We start from the raw sequence: 21,505 nt of genomic DNA, 5'->3' as shown, positions 1-21,505 counted from the left end.
TTGAAAAACAGTAATACAAGCAAAGCTAAAAAGCCACCTAATTACAAACAGAATTGCGTTAACTTAAACGAGGGCGAGACCTATTTCATTTTCAATGCTTGTTTACTTTGGTTCCATCAAGAAGGCATTCAGATGTGCCACACATTTGCCATAAATTCTGAATGGTAGCACTCTGGTTGCTCATTAGATCACTGTAGTAAAGCTACTGCTCACCAGGGAAGTCTGCTGTTGGTATTCAAAGTGCATGTTTCAGTCTGCATGTCAGAATTTTTTTATGAAATAGAAGAGGATTTGAGAAGTCACTCAAAATGTGCCCTAATTTTTCTTTCTGCAGAACTAATCATACTTTCTATGGCAAAATGAACCCCCTCATTTTGTTCCTTTTTAAATTAAATGTTTTAAGAGTTACCACTTTATTCCAATCAAGATGGCTTCAGGTGTGCCATACGTTTATCATAAGTAGGACTGTTAGCGCTCTAGTTGTTCTTTGGAACACTCTGGGAAGCTGCAGTAGAACACAAAGGAATCAACTGACAGTCTCTGCCCTTGTTGGATGTACATGTTTTACTGAGAATGTCAGACTTCATTCTCACATGACTGAGAAAGATAATGTGAATTTGCAGAAAATATGCTCTCAGTTTAGCTTATAGATCACCTTCCAAACCTCTGTGGGAAAAGCATGAGAAAATAGATTTCTCTCAAACATGATTCATGATATCCCAGTAGAAGGCTTTTTCACATGGTAAAATCACCTTAGAACATACCACAATTCCTAAAATGAGTATGGTACCATCAACAAATGATTTATAATGTAACAAAAGTCTTAAAACCTTCTATTAACTGCAATGCTTTTTAATGAGGTGCTATCATGTATATTGGTCCCAAGATGGCTGCCAACACTTCTTGGATGAAGTGCTGACAGCCAATCAGATCTCACGATGAGATGTGTGGTTAGGCGCCGCCCAGATATATATGTGATTTTACTTTTGATTTATTTTTTGTGTATTTGCAGTTTTATATAGTGCAGACTTGTCAGGTATTGGACTGCTTTACATGAGCATTGGTTACATCACACAAGATCAAATTCATTTTGGTTGTAGACATGGGGAGATTAATTGATTTGACCACAATCACAGAATGTTGAGCTGAAGCAGAAACTCCAACCTGGTTCCCCAGTTGCAAAGTCTGCAGCTCTGGAAGTAACACCACATCCTCTCGCCAAGGTGCAACATTTAATAAAGTGGTCAACTGGATAAAAAAACATAAAGATTACAAATAATTTAAAAGTTCTTTGTCACTATTTGAAAACTCAGAAAATATGTCCTCATTTTAGTTTTTTAAGGCACTAACCTTAATTTTGATGCAAATAAGACCCTCTCATATATGTAATTTCTAAAGGAAATACTCTGGGTATTACAGTTTTGATTACATCAAGATGACGTCAGGCGTTCCACACTTTTGTAATCAATATAGAATGTTAGCAATCTAGTTGTTCATTGGGATACTGTTGAGAGGCAGAGGCCAGGGGCACGGACTCTGAAAATTGAAGGCAGGTAGGAGAGTGCAGAGGCAACAATTTGACCACACTGGGCAGGCAGGAAGGGCAGTGGCAGCACAACAGACTATGGAGGGCAGTGAAAAGGGGGGCAGGGGCAATAAACCAACAATACAGGACTGGCAAGAGAGGCTGTGGCAATATAATAGACCATTGTGGGCAGAAGGAAGAGGCAGTGGTAGTACAACCATACATGCCAACAGACCCGTTTCAGCCAGGAAACGTCCAATGTTTTTAAGCTCAAATGGGCTTTATTTGATCTGTCTCCTGTCTACAATCTCCTCTTTTTCAATGTAACTCAAAGGGGAAAATCAATACCCTAGTTTTTTTTCAAAATCTCCCTCTTACCAAGTTTAAAATGTTCGCAAGTATGGTACATTGAATCATGGTAGGCAGGAGGAATTGGGGTAGGGACATGGACTCGGATAACAGAGGACAGGAGGGACATGGAGAGGTGCACCAAGCTGACCCTACAGGGCAGGCATCAGGGTTTGCAGCAGCACAATACACCACACAGCGCATGCGGGACGGGAGTGCAGCACAACAATCCATAGAAAGCAATAGGGAGGGGACAGGACCATGCACATGGACAACAAAGAACAGATGGGAAAGAGGCAATGGTAGCTAGCTGACCATAATGGACAGACAGGAGAGAAAGCTGCAGCATAACAGACCATAAAGGGCAGGAGGGACGGATCAGGGGCATTACAATGGAACAGACAAGCCAGGAGGGAGGGAATAGGGGGTCTGCACATGGAAACAGAGGGCTGGGGGCAAGGTGGCAGGGCAGAAGCAGCAAGATGACCATGGAGGTCAGGCAGGATGGGCACTAGAAACAAGACACACCATGGAGAGCAACAATGAGACTATTGTGGCATACACACAGACCATGGAGGGAAGGTGGGAGGGGGTCTGGGGCAGGTAGCTGACCACACAGGGAAGGTGGGAGGGGCCATGGCAGCACAGAAGACCATGCATGGCAAGCGGGAGGGTTAGTGGCAGCACAATGGCTATGATGGGCAAGAAGGAGGGTGCAGGGGCATGCACAAAGGACCATGGAGGATAGAAGGGAGGGTCAGGACCTGGGCAAAGACAAGAGAGTTCAGGGGAAGGGGCCTCACAACAGACCGTGTGGGGCAGGCAGGAGGAGCAGTTGTGGCACAACAGATCAGGGAGGGCAGAAGGGTGTGGCAGTAAAATGGACCATGGAGGACAGGAGGAAGGGGATAGGGGCATGGCATGTGGACAGGCAGGGTGGAGGTGGCAGGGACAGGTTACAGTCATCTGACAATGCTAGGCAGGTGGGAGGGGATTGGCAGCTCAACAGAACACTCAGAGTAGATAGGAGTGGCAGGTCCATGGAACATAGTGGGCAAAATGGATGGAGCAGGGGCATGCACAAAGACATCGGAGGGCACGGGGAAGGAGAATAGGGGCAGCAAGCTAAGCACAGAGGCTAAGCAGGAGTTCAATGATGGGCCATAGAATTGGGCAATGGAGGGCAGGAGGAGTGGACTGGTACATCATGCTAAATGGAGGGCAGTGGCAGCACATCTGACCATGCATGGCAGGAGGGAGGAGGCTAGTCCATGGATTCAGACAACAGAGGATAGGGAGGAGGTGGATGGGGCAGCAAGCTAACTGTTCAGAGAAGGTGGGTATTGGGAACTTTATATTTTTTTTAAATGTGTGTCTGTGCGCACTACTTAAAATATGAACAAGTATGCAGCACAATCTCACTTTTATTCAGGAAGAAGAGGACGTTTGTGACTGTGACTCCGGGCTCACTTGGCAGACACACCCCCTGACCCTCCACCCCCATCTCAAAATGTAATGCCCATGAAAAGGGTAGGTGGACGCAGTGTTATATAGAACATAGTCCTGAGAGCACGATTGAAAATGAAAACTAGATGTAGTATATGGTATAAACTATGCACCAAAAAGTGTGATATAAGATGAACCGGGGCGTGAAATATAATATGCAATACATTGTGCGCAATGACAGATTCATTGGAGAGCGCGAGATAGAACAGGCACTAGCACGTGCTATGCGATATGCGCCTTGGAGTGTAATATGCACAGGGCAGTGTTGTGTAACATAACTAGTCTCTAAAGTTGTAATATAAAATATGTGCTGGGGAGTGTAACGTTGCATAAGCACTGTGACAAAGATATGGATCCCAGATTGTAATATGTATGGCATAGCGCTGTGCGTTATAACATACACATTGAGGAAGGCACATTAGATGGGGCAATATAACCCGTGCGAAGGCAAGTGTGGCATGACATATTCACGGGGTGGTGTTACAGTGCACATGGGCTAGAGAGTGTCATAGCATAGGTGTGAGGCAATCGGCGGGCACTGGTGGGTGTAACACAGCATTGGGCTCAGCCAGGAGCACGCTGTGACTCTCAAGTGAGGTTCGTCTCCTTTCCAGAGAGTAAAATAAAAAGTATTACACATCCAGCGGTGGATGTGTTTTTTATTAACCGTGAGGGGGGTTTCTTGCATAGTTTGGTCGAATTTTTGTCGAATCCCCTTTGAATGGCTTGGTGTGCGTGTATATTAAATGTGCCCGTCAATAGCTACCCATGTTTGTATAAATAAACGACAAGGGTGTCTACTTGGAGAGTACCCACCGGTGGGGGCGCCGGGATTAGGCACGGAAGGGGGTCAGACACGTCAGAGGTTCACTAGCGGTGTAAATACATTCCATGTGGATTCATTCTATGCATAGTCGCCTTTTAATGAATATCACGCAAATCGTCATGGTGATAGGTACATGCGGTTTGTCCAGCATGTCCTAGGTGTTTCTATAAATATATATATTTTTAAAATAATAAAAAATAAAGGCCGGCCCCGGGGGATGGGGTCCCCGGAGCCATAAGTGGCCTGAGGAGGGGGGCAACGCAGCCCCCTCCTAAAGAATTTAAATTAAAAAAAGGCCATGACCCGGGGGTTGGGGTCCCCGGGGCCAATTAAGACCTTGGGAGGGCCAAATTTATTTTTTTCAACAAATTGTTTTTGGGTGCAGGCCCTGGGGGATGGGGTCCCCAGGGCCAGTAAATTAGAAAAAGAAGGGGGGCCACACAGCCCTCCTTCTTAAAAACAATAAAATAAATAAAAGACAGGCATCACGCTGGAGGCCACGCCCCCTCCTTGCAGCACTCTGCAAACACGCCCCCTGGCCAGTTGTAAGTTGGGGAATTAATTCCCCTTCAATACTGAGGGTCCCTGAGGGCTAACTAGCCCAACAGGTATCTCCAGTGTGCGCCAGGGAGCTGCGTTGCAGACAGGTGTTCTGAGGCCACACCCCTTTTTACACTTCTATGCAACGAAGCTCTGTGGCGCTTACAGGAGGTACCTAGTGGGCTAGTTTGACTCTAGGGACCCTTAGGATTCAAGGGGACTTAATCTCTCAACTTAGAACGGCCACAGGGCGCGTTTACACAGTGGTGAAGGGAGGGGACGGGGCCTGAGGTGACGTGTGCAAACATGCCCTGTGGCGCGTTTTAAGTTGGGGAAATAATTCCCTTTCAATCCTGAGGGACCCTGGGGGCCAACTAGCCCACCAGGTGCTTCCAGTAAGTGCCACTGCTCTGCGTTGCAGAGAGGTGGTCCAGGCCGTGCCACTTTTTACACCTCTCTGCAACGCAGCTCTGTGGCGCATCCTGGAGGTACCTAGTGGACTAGTTGGACCCTAGGGACCCTCAGGATTCAAATAACTTAATCTCCCAACTAAAAATGGCCACAGGGCGTGTTTACACAGTGGTGAAGGGAGGGGACGGGGCCTGAGTTAACGTGTGCAAACAAGCCCTGTGGCGCGTTTTAAGTTGGGAAAATAATTCCCCTTCAATCCTGAGGGCCCCTGGGGTCTAACTAGCCCACCAGGGGCTTCCAGCAAGCGCCACTGATCTGCGTTGCAGAGAGGTGGTCCAGGCCGTGCCACTTTATACACCTCTCTGCAACGCAGCTCTGTGGCGCATACTGGAGGTACCTAGTGGGCTAGTTGGACCCTAGGGACCCTCAGGATTCAAATGAACTTAATCTCCCAACTAAAAACGGACACAGGGCGTGTTTACACAGTGGTGAAGGGAGGGGACGGGGCCTGAGTTAACGTGTGCAAACAAGCCCGGTGGCACGTTTTAAGTTGGGGAAATAATTCCCCTTCAATCCTGAGGGACCCTGGGGGCCAACTAGCCCACCAGGTGCTTCCAGTAAGCCCCACTCCGCTGCGTTGCAGAGAGGTGGTCTAGGCCGTGCCCCTTTTTACATCTCTCTGCAACGCAGCTCTGTGGCGCTTACTGGAGGTACCTAGTGGTCTAGTTGGACCCTAGGGACCCTCAGGATTCAAGGGGACTTAATCTCCCAACTTAAAAAAGAGACACAGAGCGTGTTTACACAGTGGGGAAGTGAGGGGACGGGGCCTGAGGTGACATGTGCAAACACGCCCTGTGGCGCGTTTTAAGAGGTAGTTTTAATCCCCTGCCCTATTATATACTAGGGGCTTACAGAGGAGGTCATGCTGATCACAGGGGGACCCCAACGCATAGTGTTCCCTAGTGTATGTAGGTGTTTTCACTGTATTCTGAGTGTCTTTTAACATAGCACTGGCTCTAGGACTGGTTAGTCAGACTCAGTTACCACCAGTATCCGTCTGAAAAAGTTGAGGGTACAGGATGATTTTGCAACAAGGCTTCTTTCTGCTCTTCTGTTTGTTCTTTCTGCACGTTATCCTTCTTCCTGCACTTTTCTTCGTCTTTGAGGAGTTCTGTTGCTTCTTTCTGCATTTCTTTTTTTTCTTTCTGTGTGTTTTTTCTTCTTTCTTCACATGTCCTATCTCTGTAGGTATAGTTAGAAATTAGCATTTAAAAAACCTTTGAAATTCACTGAAAAAACCATAGGTTTCAGGCACGTTATAGTTTGGAATTAGCATTTAAAAAACCTTAGAAATTCACTGAAAAAAACATAGGTTTCAGGGGCGTTATAGTTAGCTGGACTTTTCACTCGTACAAAACCATTGAAATTCCCCCGTTATAGTTAGTTCAGCTAACTATAACTCACGCGCCCGCAATGCACTGCTGATGACGTCACAAATTACATCACTCATGACATGGTCAGTGACATCACTCATGACATCACTGATGACATCTCAAATGTCATCACTAATGACATCACTGATGACATCATCCTTGTGATAGAGTGGCAGACCTCCTCTTCCCCTAATATAACCTTTGATACACACATTCAAAAATAGAAACTACAATGTTCAAAACAATGGACATACCAATACCAGTTACAACAACCTATTCAGTAATTCTAAGATCCACATACACATCCACTCATTCACCAACAGTCCTATATAGTCACTCATGCATGTACTCACTCATCATATGTACTCACACACCTATACATCCTGTTACACAATGCCACTCATCCATAGTTACTCACACACATAGTCACTCATGCTAATAAAGAATCAAACATCCATTTACACGCATATACAGTGATACACACACCAACACACTTACTTCTACAGAAACTTACACATACTTAGTCTTTTAAACAATCACTTATAGAAACACATTCTTATTCATACAGGAACTCTTTCAATCTCTCACTCTCACTTATATACACCAATAGTCACATATACTAGTTTAAAACATATGTAGTTACTCATAAAGACACTATTGAGACAGTCTATCACTCACTAACACACCCATGCACACACTCATCCACCCATACAGTCCTGCACACATGCTGTCTTCAACACATACAAACAGTGAGTCACTCATTCATGCACCTATGCACTACATAATACCCCCCACCGAACCATACAGACACTCAGACACTCATACTGATACTCAAAAAACCAACTAATAACCTATATAGACACTCATGTAGCTACTCACCAACCCATGCAGCCACTTATACACAAAGTGAGAGACTGATACAGATATTTACACATTTAAACATTACTCACTAAGCCATGTATTCACTAAGATACACTTAATCAGTCAGTTATACAATCAATTTTTCAAAAACAAATCATCCATTTAGACACTTATATACCCATTTATTCTTCCATCGACCTTGAGATATACATATATAAAACATATGTAATTTTCAGAAAAACACACATTCACTGGATGATGTCATCAGTGATGTCATTTGAGATGTCATCAGTGATGTCATGAGTGATGTCACTGACCATGTCATGAGTGATGTAATATGTGACGTCATCAGCAGTGCATTACGGGCGCGCGAGTTATAGTTAGCTGAACTAACTATAACGGGGGAATTTCAATGGTTTTGTACGAGTGAAAAGTCCAGCTAACTATAACGCCCCTGAAACCTATGTTTTTTTCAGTGAATATATATATATATATATTTTTTTTTTATCTATGATAGTGGGCTTTAAGTTGCAGCCCCCTACCCCACCCAGTTATACTTCAAATTGAAATCCGTGTGTGTCTGAAGCCCTCTTGTTCACCCCATGATAGAGTGAGAAACGTTATGGTGGTGGTGGCCTGGACAGTTAAATGTCAACTTTCTTTTGAGAAGAGTTGGCATCAATACTGGGACAGATTTCCTCCAAATTTCCTGATTAATATAATATGTGCTATATAATTGGTAGGGTTCTGTTATGAAATGTAAGATGTTTTATCTATGTATATTCTTGTCTTAATACATCTTCCTTACATGTACTTGCTGGGGTATAACATTTTCCTTTTGCTTGATGGACTTGGTGAGCTCTCATTTAGTTGATCCCAAAGATTTAGCTAATTTATACAAGGCTACTGCCTTCACAAACAACTTATTTCCTCACTGTAGTGGCTAACTCTATGTCAAGTACTTTTTTTTACAAAATAGAATGAAAATAATTATTAACTCCAGTACAGACCACAGAAGTCTTATTTTATTTCTTTGTTTCCTAATGTTGTTCTGTAAGTGACCACTAAACACAGTGTTAAGCCTTGCCTTATATCTAACTACTCCCACCCCCAGAGCTCGCAGCGCAAGATGTTCACGAATGCCCAGGAAGCACTGGCAGAAGGGCATGGTCCTTGACAAGATTGTGCGCATAGTCATCTAACTACCTGCACTTGTTTTCGTCTGTGCCCAATCCCTAGCCCCCGAAGCATGATGAGCCTCCCTATGATCATTCCACGTGAGCTCAGGTTGCTGGAAAGGGCCTTGGCTACATTCTGAGCCCTTTTCACTGGTCTATATCAAAATGAGCAAAGACAAAAAAACTTAATGTCAACAGATTTGCAATGCAATGTGTTGCTAATTAGTATGGCTTTGCAGTACATGTTTTCAGCCCCTGTTTGTTCGCTGATCAGACTTGGAGTGAGGTGTGCTCAGTAGGCCATCAAAGGTCTTCAGCATTTCATGTTCCCCATTAAGGTCTGATAACCTCTTTAATGGACAAGCAGAGCAAAATTATCAACTCCTGACGGACAGCTGATCACATTTTAATTAAATTCATGCTTTCTAAACTCTGCTAATGTTCTCAAACCAAACTTTAGGAATAAAGTATGCATGGTGAGTGGCTTTACACCAAATTTGAAATATCACATACATGAATTGGGCTCTGTTACCATACATATAACTTTCCTGGCCAACCTTGAAACTTTCAAGGACCAAACAGAGAAAAACAAGTTACTTACCTTTGGTAATACTTTATCTAGTAGATACTATATCAAGCCACAGATTCCTCATCTTAGAATATTCCTGGGTGTCAGACTGGGTCTATAACGTTTTTAGCAATTCCCATTGCGCGCTGGTAGGTGGCGTCAGTAGGCTCCGAGTGATGTCATTGGCATCATCCGTGCCAGAAGTGACTTGCGCGGTGCCTATATAAGCGTCACCCCAGTGCAGTAATCTCTGTTCTGCACCAGAAGTACAGGGCCAAGATGAGGAGGAGTGACTAGTGTACCTGTGAGGCCCAAAAGGATCTCTGAATGAGAATAGACAGTTCACAGAATGCGGAGTATGGGAGGGTCGGTAAGGAATCTGTGGCTAGATAGTGTGTACCAGATAAAGCGTTACCAAAGGTAACTTGTTCATCTGATAGAGACTTCTAGCCGCAGATTCTGCACATTAGAATCAATATCAAAGCTATCTCTTCAAAGAGGTGAGTCTGCGGGCTGTTTTCAACTAAGTAGTCCTGGCAGACCAAACCGGCAAAATGCTCAAGTCGCTGGACCGGACTGTCTAGGCCCTAGTGTTTGGCAGCGATGCCCCCGGACTGGGACTCCTCAAGCTAAAATGTGGCTGCAGCTGTAGCTCTGGTGGAGTGAGCTCTTAAGCCCTCAGGGGGCTGTTTCTTGGCCATTGTGCATCAGATCTTAATACAGAGGTCAATAGAGAGATGGGTATCTTCTCAATTACCTTCCCTTTCTTTGCCACTGCAAATCGAATAAAGAGTTTATCGTTCAACCGGAATTCTTTAGTGCCATAACATAGAAAGATAACGCCTTTTTTTGATCCAGGCGGTGGAGTCTCTCCTATTGGGCACGGCGATGCTCGGCCCGACATGAGAAGGTGTGACCACCTTTGGCAAAATAGAAGCTCGAGTTCTAAAAACCAGCTTATTTGGGAAGACTAAAGTGTTTGTCAGATGTTATCACCGCAAGGAAAACAGTTTTGATCATTAAGAGCTGTGAAGGGCAGCTGTGCCTCGACTCAAAAGGGGAGCACTCAGGGAAGGTGAGAACTAAATACCCATCGAGGCATAATGAAGGGTGTGGGAAGAAGCATATGTTACAAACCTTTAAGGAATCTAGTCACAACACGTGACTTAAACAGGGACGGTTGATCCAGCAACCATAGAAAGGCAGAAATGGCAGACAGACACCCTTTCACTGTGCCCAACTCAAAGCTTTGACGGGCCAGGGATAGTCCAAACAGGAGAACCTCAGACAAGGATGTAGCAAGAGGATCAACAGATTTAGATTTACACCAGGCCAAAAACTTGTCCCATCTGCAGGCATGGCTGGTTTTGGTAGAAAAACACCTGGGTGTCAGAATGAAATCACATAATTCAGAGGGAGATGAAACAGCTTCAACTATTGCCACTCAATCTTCAAGCATGAAGATGGAGAGTGGACAGGTTTGGAAGCAGTACCCTGCCTTGCTGTTGCGGCAGACCATCCTCCCGAATGGGCAACTTGCCTGGAGGACAGATGCTCATCCTAAGGAGTTTAGCATACCATACTCTCTGTGCCCAGTCCGGAGCCACTTAGATGACTTGGACCAGGTCGTTCTTGATCTTCTTGAAAACACAGGACAGAAGTGGGTTTGACAGAAAGGAGTGTACGAGTCCTGAGCTCCACTCAAGAAGAAATGGGTCTCCTAGCGAGAGCCGCCTTGGAAACTCCAGACAGCAGAAGTGTTGACACTGCACACTATCGGCGGTGACAAATGGATCTTACCAAAGTTCTCCCCAGTCTCGGAAGAGACCTTGAACCACTTCTGAATGAAGACACCATTCGGGCTAGGCATTGATGGTTGAGTTTGACTGCACTGGCAGCCCCCAGATGTTGAACCATCAGGGAAATGCCCTAACGTTCCAGCCATGTCCAGAGACGCAGGGCCTCTTGACAAAAGGCCCACTACCCACCCTGCCCCGTTTGTTGCAGTACTACATGGCCTGTGGTGTTGACTGTGAGCACTTGCACTAGCCTTCCCTTGACCGAAGGAAGAAAGACTTTCAGTGCCAACCAGGGGGGATAGGCCTGAAACTGCACTGTGTCCAGAATGGCTCTGAAGAAACGGAGCATCTGAGAGGAAGTCAGGTGTGACCTCGACACGGTGATAGTGAACCCCAGTGGATGCAGGTGGTCCGCTGTAGTCTGGAGCTGGGAAACAACTGCCTGGGGCGAGCCCACCTTTAACAGCCAATCATCGAGGTAGGGGGATGACTGCAAGCCCCCCCACCGCTAAGTGCTGCGGTCTCTGCCCTCACCTTGGTCCACACTTGAGGAGCACTGGTAAGGCTTTATGGGAGCACAGCAAACAGATCAAGCTCATGAACCGCAGGTCCCGTCTGTGGGCAGGCAGGACAGGAATGTGGAAATAGGTGTCCTGCAAGTCCAAAGCTACCATTCAGTCTCCAGGGTCAAGGGCTGATAAGACCCTAGCCAGGGTGAGAATCTTGAATTTTTCCTTCTTCAAGCAGTAATTGAGATGGTGCAGATCTATGACAGGACGGAGGCCTCCATCCTTCTTTGGCACCAGAAAGTAGAGAAAATTGCAACCACAACCGACTTCTGATGCTAACACAGTCTCAATGGCTCCTTTGGCCAGAAGGGCCAGTATTTCCTGTCTCAAGAGTGCAAGGTGGTCCTCTGTCAGCCGATCTGGGGATGGAGGGAGTAGTGGTGCATTTTTTGAAACAGGAGGGTGCAACTACATTTGACAATCTGGAGCACCCATTTGTCTGTAGTGATCTTACTCTCTTGGTGCGGATGTTATGTTATAGCGTTTGTAGAGCGTACAGCTGCCCCAGCGAAGGGGCGTCCCGGCACCAAGCAACAGAAAGGAGAAGCTGCAGAAATGGAAGACCTACGGCGGAGGGAAAAGATGGGTCTTGATGGCCTTACGAAAAGCAAGGTAGTTAATGCTGCAGATGGAAAGAGGCAGTGAATTCCAGAGTTTAGATGCCAGAACACAGAAGGAACGCCCACCAGCCCGCTTCCTCCTTACCCGGGGAACAACCACCAGATGGTGACCAATCGAGCGGAGCTAGCGAGTGGGAAGATAAGGTGACACCAGATCAGACAAAACATCTGGGGAAGAGAGATTCAGAATTTTAAAAGTGATGCAGAGGGCCTTGAACTCAACGCGTCTAGCCACCGGCAACCAATGTAGCTGACGGATAGCATTAGTGGTGGAACAAATTCTAGGAAGGCTGAGAAGAATTCTGGCCGCTGCATTCTGGATTTGATTTGATTTGGGTTTTATGGAGCGCGTAGCTACCCTCGGGCGTCCCAGCGCTATAGTGTCCGCCTGAAAGTACTCCTGGTATAGGATTATTGGGGGAAGAACCAAGTTTTCAGTAATCTGCGAAATGAAAGCAGATTGTTTTCTGTGCGAATGCTGAGGGGGAGGCTGTTCCAGAGCTTGGGGGCGTTGTATGCAAAGCGGCGCCCACCCGTGCGTGCTCTTCTTATTCTGGGGACGCTAGCAAGAAAAAGGGAGTCCGACCTGAGCTGTCTGGTAGATTTATGGGGTTTGATGAGTGGTTTTAGTATAGGTGGGCCTTTACCTTGTAAGATTTTATGAGAGATACATAAGGTTTTAAAAAGCGATGCGCTCCTGGATGGGGAGCCAGTGGAGAGCCTTGAGAGAGGGTTTAGCCGAGCACCTTGATTTCGTCCCCGTGAGCAGTCTTGCTGCGGCATTCTGGGCTTGCTGAAGTTTTTTAATGACCGCTACTGGAGCGCCTAGGTACAGGGCGTTTCCATAATCCAGTCTAGATAAAATAAGGCCCTGGACAAGAATTTTTCTAGACTGGGAAGGGATAAGAGGGAGGATCTTCCGAGCTGCTCGCATGAGCCCAAAGCAAGTGCCGGCTGTCTTTCTCGCTTGGGCTCTGAAGCTGAGGTCCAGGTCGAGCCAAAAGCCTAGGCTCTTGATTTAGTTTTTTGGTGTGGGGGGGGGGTACCCATGCTGGGTGGCCAGGCAAGGGTGTTGGGGAGTTTGTTTGGGTCGCCTAGGAGCATAATCTCAGATTTTTCGCCGTTGAGCTTTAATCTGGAGTCGCCCATCCAATTGGATATGTTATGCGGGCAGGTGGCTAGATTCTCCATGGATTGATCAGCCTGGTTGATGGAGATGACTAGTTGGGTGTCGTCGGCGTACATGACCACCTTTATGCCAAATGGTGAGGCTATATCGTCTAAGGGGGCCATGTAAACGTTAAAAAGGGTGGGGCTCAGGGAGGATCCCTGGGGGAACCCCACAGTTAAGAGGAAGAGCTTTGGAGTGACCGTAACGGTCGGCCACTTGGAAGGTCCTGTGTTCCAGGAATGATTTTAACCAGGCCAGGGCAGTCCCTGTGATGCCAGTTTTTTGGAGGCGGTGGAGGAGGATGGTGTGGTCCACTGTGTCGAAGGCGGCACTCAGGTCCAGGAGGATCACTGCCACTGATCCCCCTGCATCCAAGATGGATCTTGTCTCCTCTGTAACGGCCAGGAGGGCGGTGTCAGTCCCCTGTCCTGGTCTGGACCCTGTCTGAGAGTGGCGAAGGAGGTTGTTGGTCTCTAGAAATATTGAGAGCTGTTCGTTTACGATTTTTTCTGCAACTTTGCTGATGCCTGGGAGGAGGGAGATGGGTCTGAAGTTTGAGGGATCCAAGGGGTCTAGGTGGGGTTTTTTGATGAGTGCCCGTACTATCGCACTTTTCCAGTTGGCGGGGACTATCCCCCGGGAGAAGGAGGCATTTATCAGCCTGTTGAGGAGGGGGGATATTGTAGGGGCTACTAATTTCAGTTTACTCATGGGAGCTGGGTCGTCCGGGGATCCGCTCTTCACAAGATTGAGGGTGGCCACCAACCTCTCGGTGGAGATGGGGAGGAAGGCATTCAGGAGGGGGGCGTCTTTGTCGATAGGCCAATCTGGAGGGTCTGTTGGAGGGTGGGGCTGGGGGAAAGTCATTAGGATTTTGGAAGAGAAGAACTCTGCGAGTTGGGTGCATCTGGCTCCGGTGGGATCAGCAGCCAGCTGGGGTTCGGGGATTTTCATAAGTGATTTTACTATGCGGTAGGTCTCCTTGGAGGAGTTGGAAGCAGCTAGGATTTTCTCTTCGAAATAGATAGCTTGCGTATTTTTTATAAGCGTTTTGTATTGTTTCATGGATGATTTGTAAGTTTCTTTGCTGTTTAAGGTCCAATCTTTCCTCCAGAGACGTTCGAGTCTTTTGCATTTTTTGCGTAGTTCACGCAGTTCCGGAGTAAACCAGGGTGACTTAAATGGTCCCCTTTTACTGGGGAGGTGTTTGACGGGGAAGACCGCGTCTAGGGATGTTTTAATCCAGGATCGAATTTGGGCGTCTGCTAGTGAGGGGTCCGGGTCCAAGGTGGGGGTGGAGGCTATCAGCTGGCTGGTCCAAGCATCCGTGTTTAGTTTGTGCCACGGGCGAGAGGGTGCTTGGGGTGGGAGGCTATGGGAGAGTTCGGTAGAGATTGGAAGTTTGAGGAGGATCAAATGGTGATCTGTCCAGGGGAAGGGTAGTTCCGGGATATTAGAAAAGATGGGGTCCAAGAGATGGCCCTTGTTGTGGGTGGGGTGAGGATTTTTCAAGGGGAGGCTGAGTGCGGCTAGGTCTTCTTTGAGGTCTCCAGCTATTTTGTTCCTTGGGTCATCAAAGTGAATGTTAAGATCTCCTAGCACTGTTAAGTTGGAAGATAGACAGGCTAGAGAGGTGGCTGTCTCCACCAGCGAGTTAGGGAACTGTCCAGGTGGGCCCGGGGGTCGGTAGATTAGAAGTCCCGACAGTGTTTTCTCCGGGGAGAGAAGTGAGTGTTTTCGCAATCGAGGACTGGGCTGTCCTTGAGTTGGCAGGAGAGGTGAGCTTTGGTGATAATTGCTATGCCGCCTCCTTGTCCTTGAGGTCTATCTAAATGTTTAATTATGTAGCCCGGGGGTAGGGCTTGAACTATGTCTGGGTCAGATGCTGAGTTGATCCAGGTTTCCGTGAGGAACAGCACTTCGATATCGTTGTTCAGTATTAGAAGGTTAATCTCGGTGCTGTGTTTGGGGAGGGATCTGCAGTTGAGCAGGGCCATTTCGAATGTCCTAACTTTGGGGGAGGAGTGGGGGGTGAGTCTGTATGGACAGTGGTTGCATTTGTTTTGATGCTCATCGGGAGAGATTGAATGTAGGCAGAGGTCATGGGTACTCATGGCGAGTAGCCGAAGTGTGCTTGCGGAGTAACTGATGGGTGACGAGCTGAGAGGAGCAGGGGGACTGGGCCCGTGGCCTCAATTCCCTCGCTGATGGCGGCAAATTGTTGACGGACCCGCGGCAGCGTTTAGATCGGCTGCGCGGTGTGTGCGAGCGACTCTAAGGAAGGGGGAGTGCTCTGAGAGATGTGCAACAACAGGTAAAACAGCGATTTTTAGTATTTAAATGCTTTAAAAAATGGCGATCGTTCCTCACGGCTTCCGCCTCAGGAGGTGTCTGTTCAGGCTAATGCGGGCTTGGAGATTAGCGCGTCTTATATAGTAGCCAGGGGGGGGGGCGTGGCCTCAGGGCGGTGGGCGTGGCCTCACTTCCCTCGCTGATGGCGGCAAATTGTTGACTGACCCGCGGCAGCATTTAGATCGGCTGCGCGGTGTGTGCGAGCGACTCTAAGGAGGGGGGAGTGCTCAGAGAGATGTGCAACAACAGGTAAAATAGCGATTTTTAGTATTTAAATGCTTTAAAAAATGGCGATCGTTCCTCCCGGCTTCCGCCTCAGTAGGTGTCTGTTCAGGCTATCCCCTCTGCAATCTCAGAATCTCGGATTTGTTGGTTCCCAGGTAGAGCGAGCTGGCATAATTCAGTCTCGATAGGACAGAGGTTTGGACAATAACCTGTCTAGTGGGCGGATCAAGAAAGCCTAACAGCGGTTTGAGACTCCCACAGTATGCCAAAGCACGTCCTGGACACTTTCTTGGTTTGAACTTGAAAATTTAGGGCCGGATCTACCCTGATTCCGAGGTTTTTCACCACCTGTTTAGGGGCCGGCGCACAACCAAGGGCAGCAGGCCACCATCGCTCACTCCACAGCTCAGGATTCTTTCCTACCAGCAAGACCTCGGACTTGCTGGCATTGAGCTGGAAACAGTTAGCAGTCATCCACTCAGATGGCATCAGATTCTGCCGTCAACTAGATGCCCATGTTTGATTGAGGGCAAACCAAAGAGGCTTTGACTGTACAGCTGGCAGGGCAAATTGGGTAGACCTTTGGCTTTGGAGCCCACGAGGCTTGTGGGAGCCGTGGCCATGATAGGACTGAGCCTGCTGGCCGTGGTGGCTAGGGGGGAAAGGAGGCGGCTGATGGCCCTAACTGTAGCCACGGAGGGGCGTAATGTGGCTGCCGTGGAGCCACAGAGCCCCAACGATCTAGCAGTGGCCCTACTGTCCTTAAATCTCTCCAAAGCCAAATCCGCCATGTCTTCAAAGAGACGAGTTCCTGAGAAATGCATGTACATGAGCGAGACGTCCTCAACGAGGTGTGACGTTGAAGCGTCACCATAGAAGCAATGGCTCTGCCCAGTGAGTCCGTTGTATCCAATCTGCATCCGATTGTGAACTTTGCTGCATCTCGGCAATCAGCAATAGCTTGGTAAAGTTTGGCCCGAGCCTCATCTGAGACCATAAGCAGCACTTGCACAAACGTATCCCACACAGTATGGGAATAGAGGCACAATAAGCATGCAGTGTTTAAGGACCACAGTGGCAGGCAAGTGGAAGAAACAAATCCTCTTTCCAAAGGTTTCCAGCTTATTGGCTTTCCTATCCAGTAGTGTTGTAGGGAAAGCGCCGCGACGGATCCTGTAAATTGAGGCCAGGACTACCAGACTCTCCAGGATATGGTGACAGGAGAGGAAGGCTTGGACCCTGGGAGCAGGGCATTGGCAGCGAGCAATGGTCCTGTGTACAGGAGTGCCTGTGCAGGGATTGGTACAAGCCCCAAGCAGGAAATCAGTGAGGGCTTTGTTCAATCAAACATTTATATAGCGTGATCAATCACCCGTGAGGGTCTCAAGGCGCTGGAGATGCTGGCTGCTGTGCGGAGGTTTGTTCATTCGAACATTCAGGTGTTGAGTTCTTTCCTGAACTGCTGGATCGAGGGGGCAGTCCTGAGGTGCAGGGGATGGTTGCTCCATGCTTTGGCCGACGGGTGCGAGAATGGACATCCTCCGCTGTTGGTTTGGTGGATCCAGGGGGGGAGGGGGTGTCTGCGAGGAAGAGGGAAGCAGATCGCAGGTGTCTGGTAGGTTGGTGGAAAGTCAGAAGTTTGTTGATGCATGCAGGTCCTTTGTTGTGTAGGGTTTTGTATGCTTGGGTCAGCCTTTTGAACTGGCATCTCTTCTGGATCGGGAGCCAGTGTAGTTTCTTAGTGGGGTGTGATGTGGGTCCTTCTGGTGAGGTCGAGGATGAGTCTTGCTGCTGAGCTTTGTATTGTCTATAGTCTCTAAAGGAGGTGTGCAGGGATTCCTACGTAGAGTATATTTCCATAGTCCAGTCAGCTGGTGACAAGGACCTGGGCTACGGTCTTTCTGGTGGTGACTGGGAGCCACCTGAAGATCTTGCAGAGCCTGCATAGGGTGTGGAAGCAGGGGGATGAGACTGCATTCACCCGTTTCTTCATAGAAAACTTGCTGTCTAGGACGTTGCAGTGGTTGCGAGCGCGGTCTGTTGGAGCAGGGGTGGGTGGTGTTCCACAAACCTTGGTGCATCGGACTATGGCGAGGTGTAGTTGCCGAAGAGGAGGACTTCCAACTTGTTCGTGTTGAATTTGAGACAGTTGTCCTTCATCCACTCAGCGACGTTCCTCTGTGGAAGTTGGCTCTGCTGGTGGAGGGGTCTTCTGACAGCGAGAGGATGAGCTGAGTGTCGGCGTAGGAGATGTTGAGTCTGTGATCTGACAGTGCTGGCCAGCGGGGTCATGTAGGTGTGAAGAGGGTGGGGCTAAGGGACGATCCTTGAGGGACGCTGCAGGTGAATGGTGAATGGTGGGAGCCAGATACTAATTTTTCTGGGAGCTAAGAGGCGATCCATTTGAAGATGTCTTCCTGTATTCCGATGTGGTGGAGTCGGTTGATCAGGAATCGGGATGTGATGGGAGAACTGTGTCAAAGGCAGCTGAAAGGTACAGGAAAAGGAGTCTTGCCGTTTTGCCATGGTCCAGATGAGCCCTGACGTTGGTGGATGCGAACAGGGCTTTTTTGGTCCTGTGGTTGGTTTGAAATATGGATTGGGAGGAGTCCTGGAGGAGGTTGTGCTGAAGGGTAGTAAGGGTTCTGATGAGGATACCCCCCTTTGAGGCATCCCTGTCAAAACTTTCATTTTGACTTGGACTGTAGGCAGCTGTATGTTCAGGATCTCAGCCGCCCTCCAGACTACCATCGCATAGGAAGCATTTCCTCTGTATCCACTTTGGGAGAAGAGAGGAGGCCAGTGTCTGGTGAGGTATCCAAACCACTGTCATCAGCCAGGTCCTCATACAAGTTGCCATGGACTATGCTATGGGGTCAGTGTAAATATAGGAATCCTCTTAGATAACCACCATTCGTATTTCTCAGTGAGCCATTCAATAAAATAGGGCCCTGTCTCCAATTCAGGCCAAGTAGGCCTGGTCGGCGCAGGAACCAACGGCAAGCGACGCTGGTATAGCTCTGTATCGGAGATGGGAATCACAATGAGTTTGGCAGTGCTGATGGGTGTTGGCGGCATCGGGAATGGCGCTAATTGGAATGGCCACAGAAGAGGTTGCGAAGTCGCGGGTGGGGCTGATCCAGAGGATCCAAATGGGCCGACTGGCGCCGATCAAATACCCAGCATAGGCGCTCCAGTGAAAGACTCTCCTGAACCTGTGGGACGAAAAGATGCGCCAGAGGGGTTCGACAACACAAAAATTAGACCCACAGCCTCAAACCTCTTGGAGCTCGCGGGGGTTGCTCTGACTCCAGGAAATCTGGGGAAACGCAGAGCAACCAGCTTCTGCGGCCGGCTGCTCAGAGACCACCTGAGAGCGAGGTAGATGCTTGTGGCGTCCTTCTCTCATGTCATCGAAGAATGGGAGCGGTGTGAAAAAGTCAGAATGATTCGACTTATTGGACTTCTTCTGGTAGAACATACCAGAAGTAGTCTTGGAGTGAGACGAAGACCGACAAAAGTGATTTCAGGAGTGGTTCCGGGACCTTCCACGCGAACGAGACCCGGAGCGGGGCTGAGTCGCCTCACGGGCAGCCAAAAGCTTTATGACCTGCTCGCGGATGACCTTCGAGTTCATCGTCTTGCACACTGCATATGACGTGGAGTCATGGTCCCTCTCAAGGCACCACAGACATACCAAGAGGGAGTCTGTCACCGACATCTATCAATGACAGGCGCCACAAGTTTTGAACCTGAAAGGCACACTAGTCATTGACTAAAAGGTCAAAGCCAACCAAAAAAATAACCGAAGCGCACTTGAGCTGGATCCAGGCTGATGGTGTGAAAAAGAAGGAACTGAGGTCAGTATGCTGGGCTGGCACCTATATAGGCACTGAGCATGTCAATTTCAGCATAGACGAAGCCATGCAAAACCGACCGACACCACCTACCAGCATGCATAAGTGATTGCTCAAAAATTTCTGGATCCAGTTTGACACCTTTGAATAATCCATGGCAAGGAATCTGCTGCTAGAAATCTCTATCACATATAAGATTCCAGTGAATCAAATGATAGCGAAAAAGCTTTTTGTGCAGCTCTATTAAACAAAATGCAATTTGCGATACAAAATATGTCGACCTTCTGTCCAGCAAAATCATCCATGAGACCAAAAGTACTATTGTCACATGTTGTTTACACACAGAGGTAGGAATTTCACACATACTTTATCACACTGATGGGATTGTCGCTCTGCTCAATAGCGACAATGATTCCACCAGAGTCCAAGATGGCATAGTGATGGGGTCCCTTTAGAGTCTTGCTCCATGTATACCCTCCGTCATCAGATATGTACACATCTGGGTTTGATACAGAGATAGCATCACCAACACTGCCTGTAAGACAAAGCAAGACCACTGCAGCACAAACAGAACCATGCTTAAGTGAGTTGAAGTTTAACTCCGGTTTCCTGCTATAGCTCGTATCCTGCCCTATTAAGCATAGTAGAATTAAATAAAAAATGGACAACATTAAAAAAAACACAGAAAATCGCTTGGTTTAAGTTAACTTTTGCTCCCTTGGCTACAACATCAAAATAATTTACTCAAAGACAGCTGAAGAAATAATTACCATGAGCTATGACGATCCCGACAGCTTTAGGTTCAGAGAGAGGAAGCATCGGGACATCCAGCTTCTGGGAGATGCTGTACGAAGCGTGAATGTGAAGAGAGCACTGCAAAAGAATAGATCACAGAAGTTAGTGAAGCTGTGTGTTCGCATAATATTAAGGATAAGAATGCACTCATGAAAAAGTAAGTATCTTAAGGAAAAGAACAACATTGAAACAGAGAAGCACAGCAAGCAGGGACCTAAGATAGTATAAGGACGAGCACTAAGGTCACTGATCGGGAACATGGTAGGACAAGCAAAGAGCAAAGGAAACAAAATAGAAGTGTTTACTGAAAGGAGCCTTGACAGGAGAGTATAGAGAAACTTCTAAGTTAAAAACATGTTTAGTTACCAATGTACCCAGAAGTGGCAGCTTCGGGAGAAAGTGTACAAAATACAGACTTGTGTGGAAAAATGTTTCCAGCTGCTCAATACTGGGTCTGTCAGTGCACCATCACAAAACCACCTGGCCATTTGGGACCTTCCCACAACCACAACACCTACAGGCAGCACTCCATTAGCTTCCCTTTTGAAAACCATCATACCACCACACCATCAGCAATGACTATCAAACGGCATTAAGCCTGAAAAGGACCTCTCCAGAACTACTTCACCTGTAAGGAGTATCCCGCAACCGCACACAACTGCATGTCAACAGCAGTTCTGGTTAGGATCATACCACAACTACCATTAGCTGCAGGACCATCCAAGAATCAGACTATCAAACCACAAACACATTGCCTACAAACACAATAATGTGTGAGGGTCAACCATCAACTACTGCCACCTGTGAAAGATATTCCACAACCACACAGTTTAGGAGAATCACTATCACACCATCAATAAGGATTATCACAGCCTCCGCAGACATCTAGGACTACCATAGCACATCACTTGCAATGATAAT

General features: G+C 47.7%; 1 protein-coding gene across 1 annotated transcript in view; it reads right to left on the bottom strand.

Annotated features, from left to right (window-relative positions):
- LOC146871147 (sortilin-like) overlaps window positions 1-21,505 on the bottom strand; it is a 795,868-nt gene that overhangs the window by 635,688 nt on the left and 138,675 nt on the right. Inside the window, 2 exon segments of the mRNA XM_085650312.1 lie at window positions 20,156-20,324; window positions 20,560-20,662. Of these exon segments, the coding sequence (XP_085506438.1) occupies window positions 20,156-20,324; window positions 20,560-20,662 (272 nt within the window).

This window comes from Triturus cristatus, chromosome 1_1 (assembly GCF_964204655.1).
Source record: "Triturus cristatus chromosome 1_1, aTriCri1.1, whole genome shotgun sequence".
NCBI classification, from domain to species: domain Eukaryota; kingdom Metazoa; phylum Chordata; class Amphibia; order Caudata; family Salamandridae; genus Triturus; species Triturus cristatus.
This window is presented reverse-complemented; position numbering and strand designations above follow the sequence as displayed.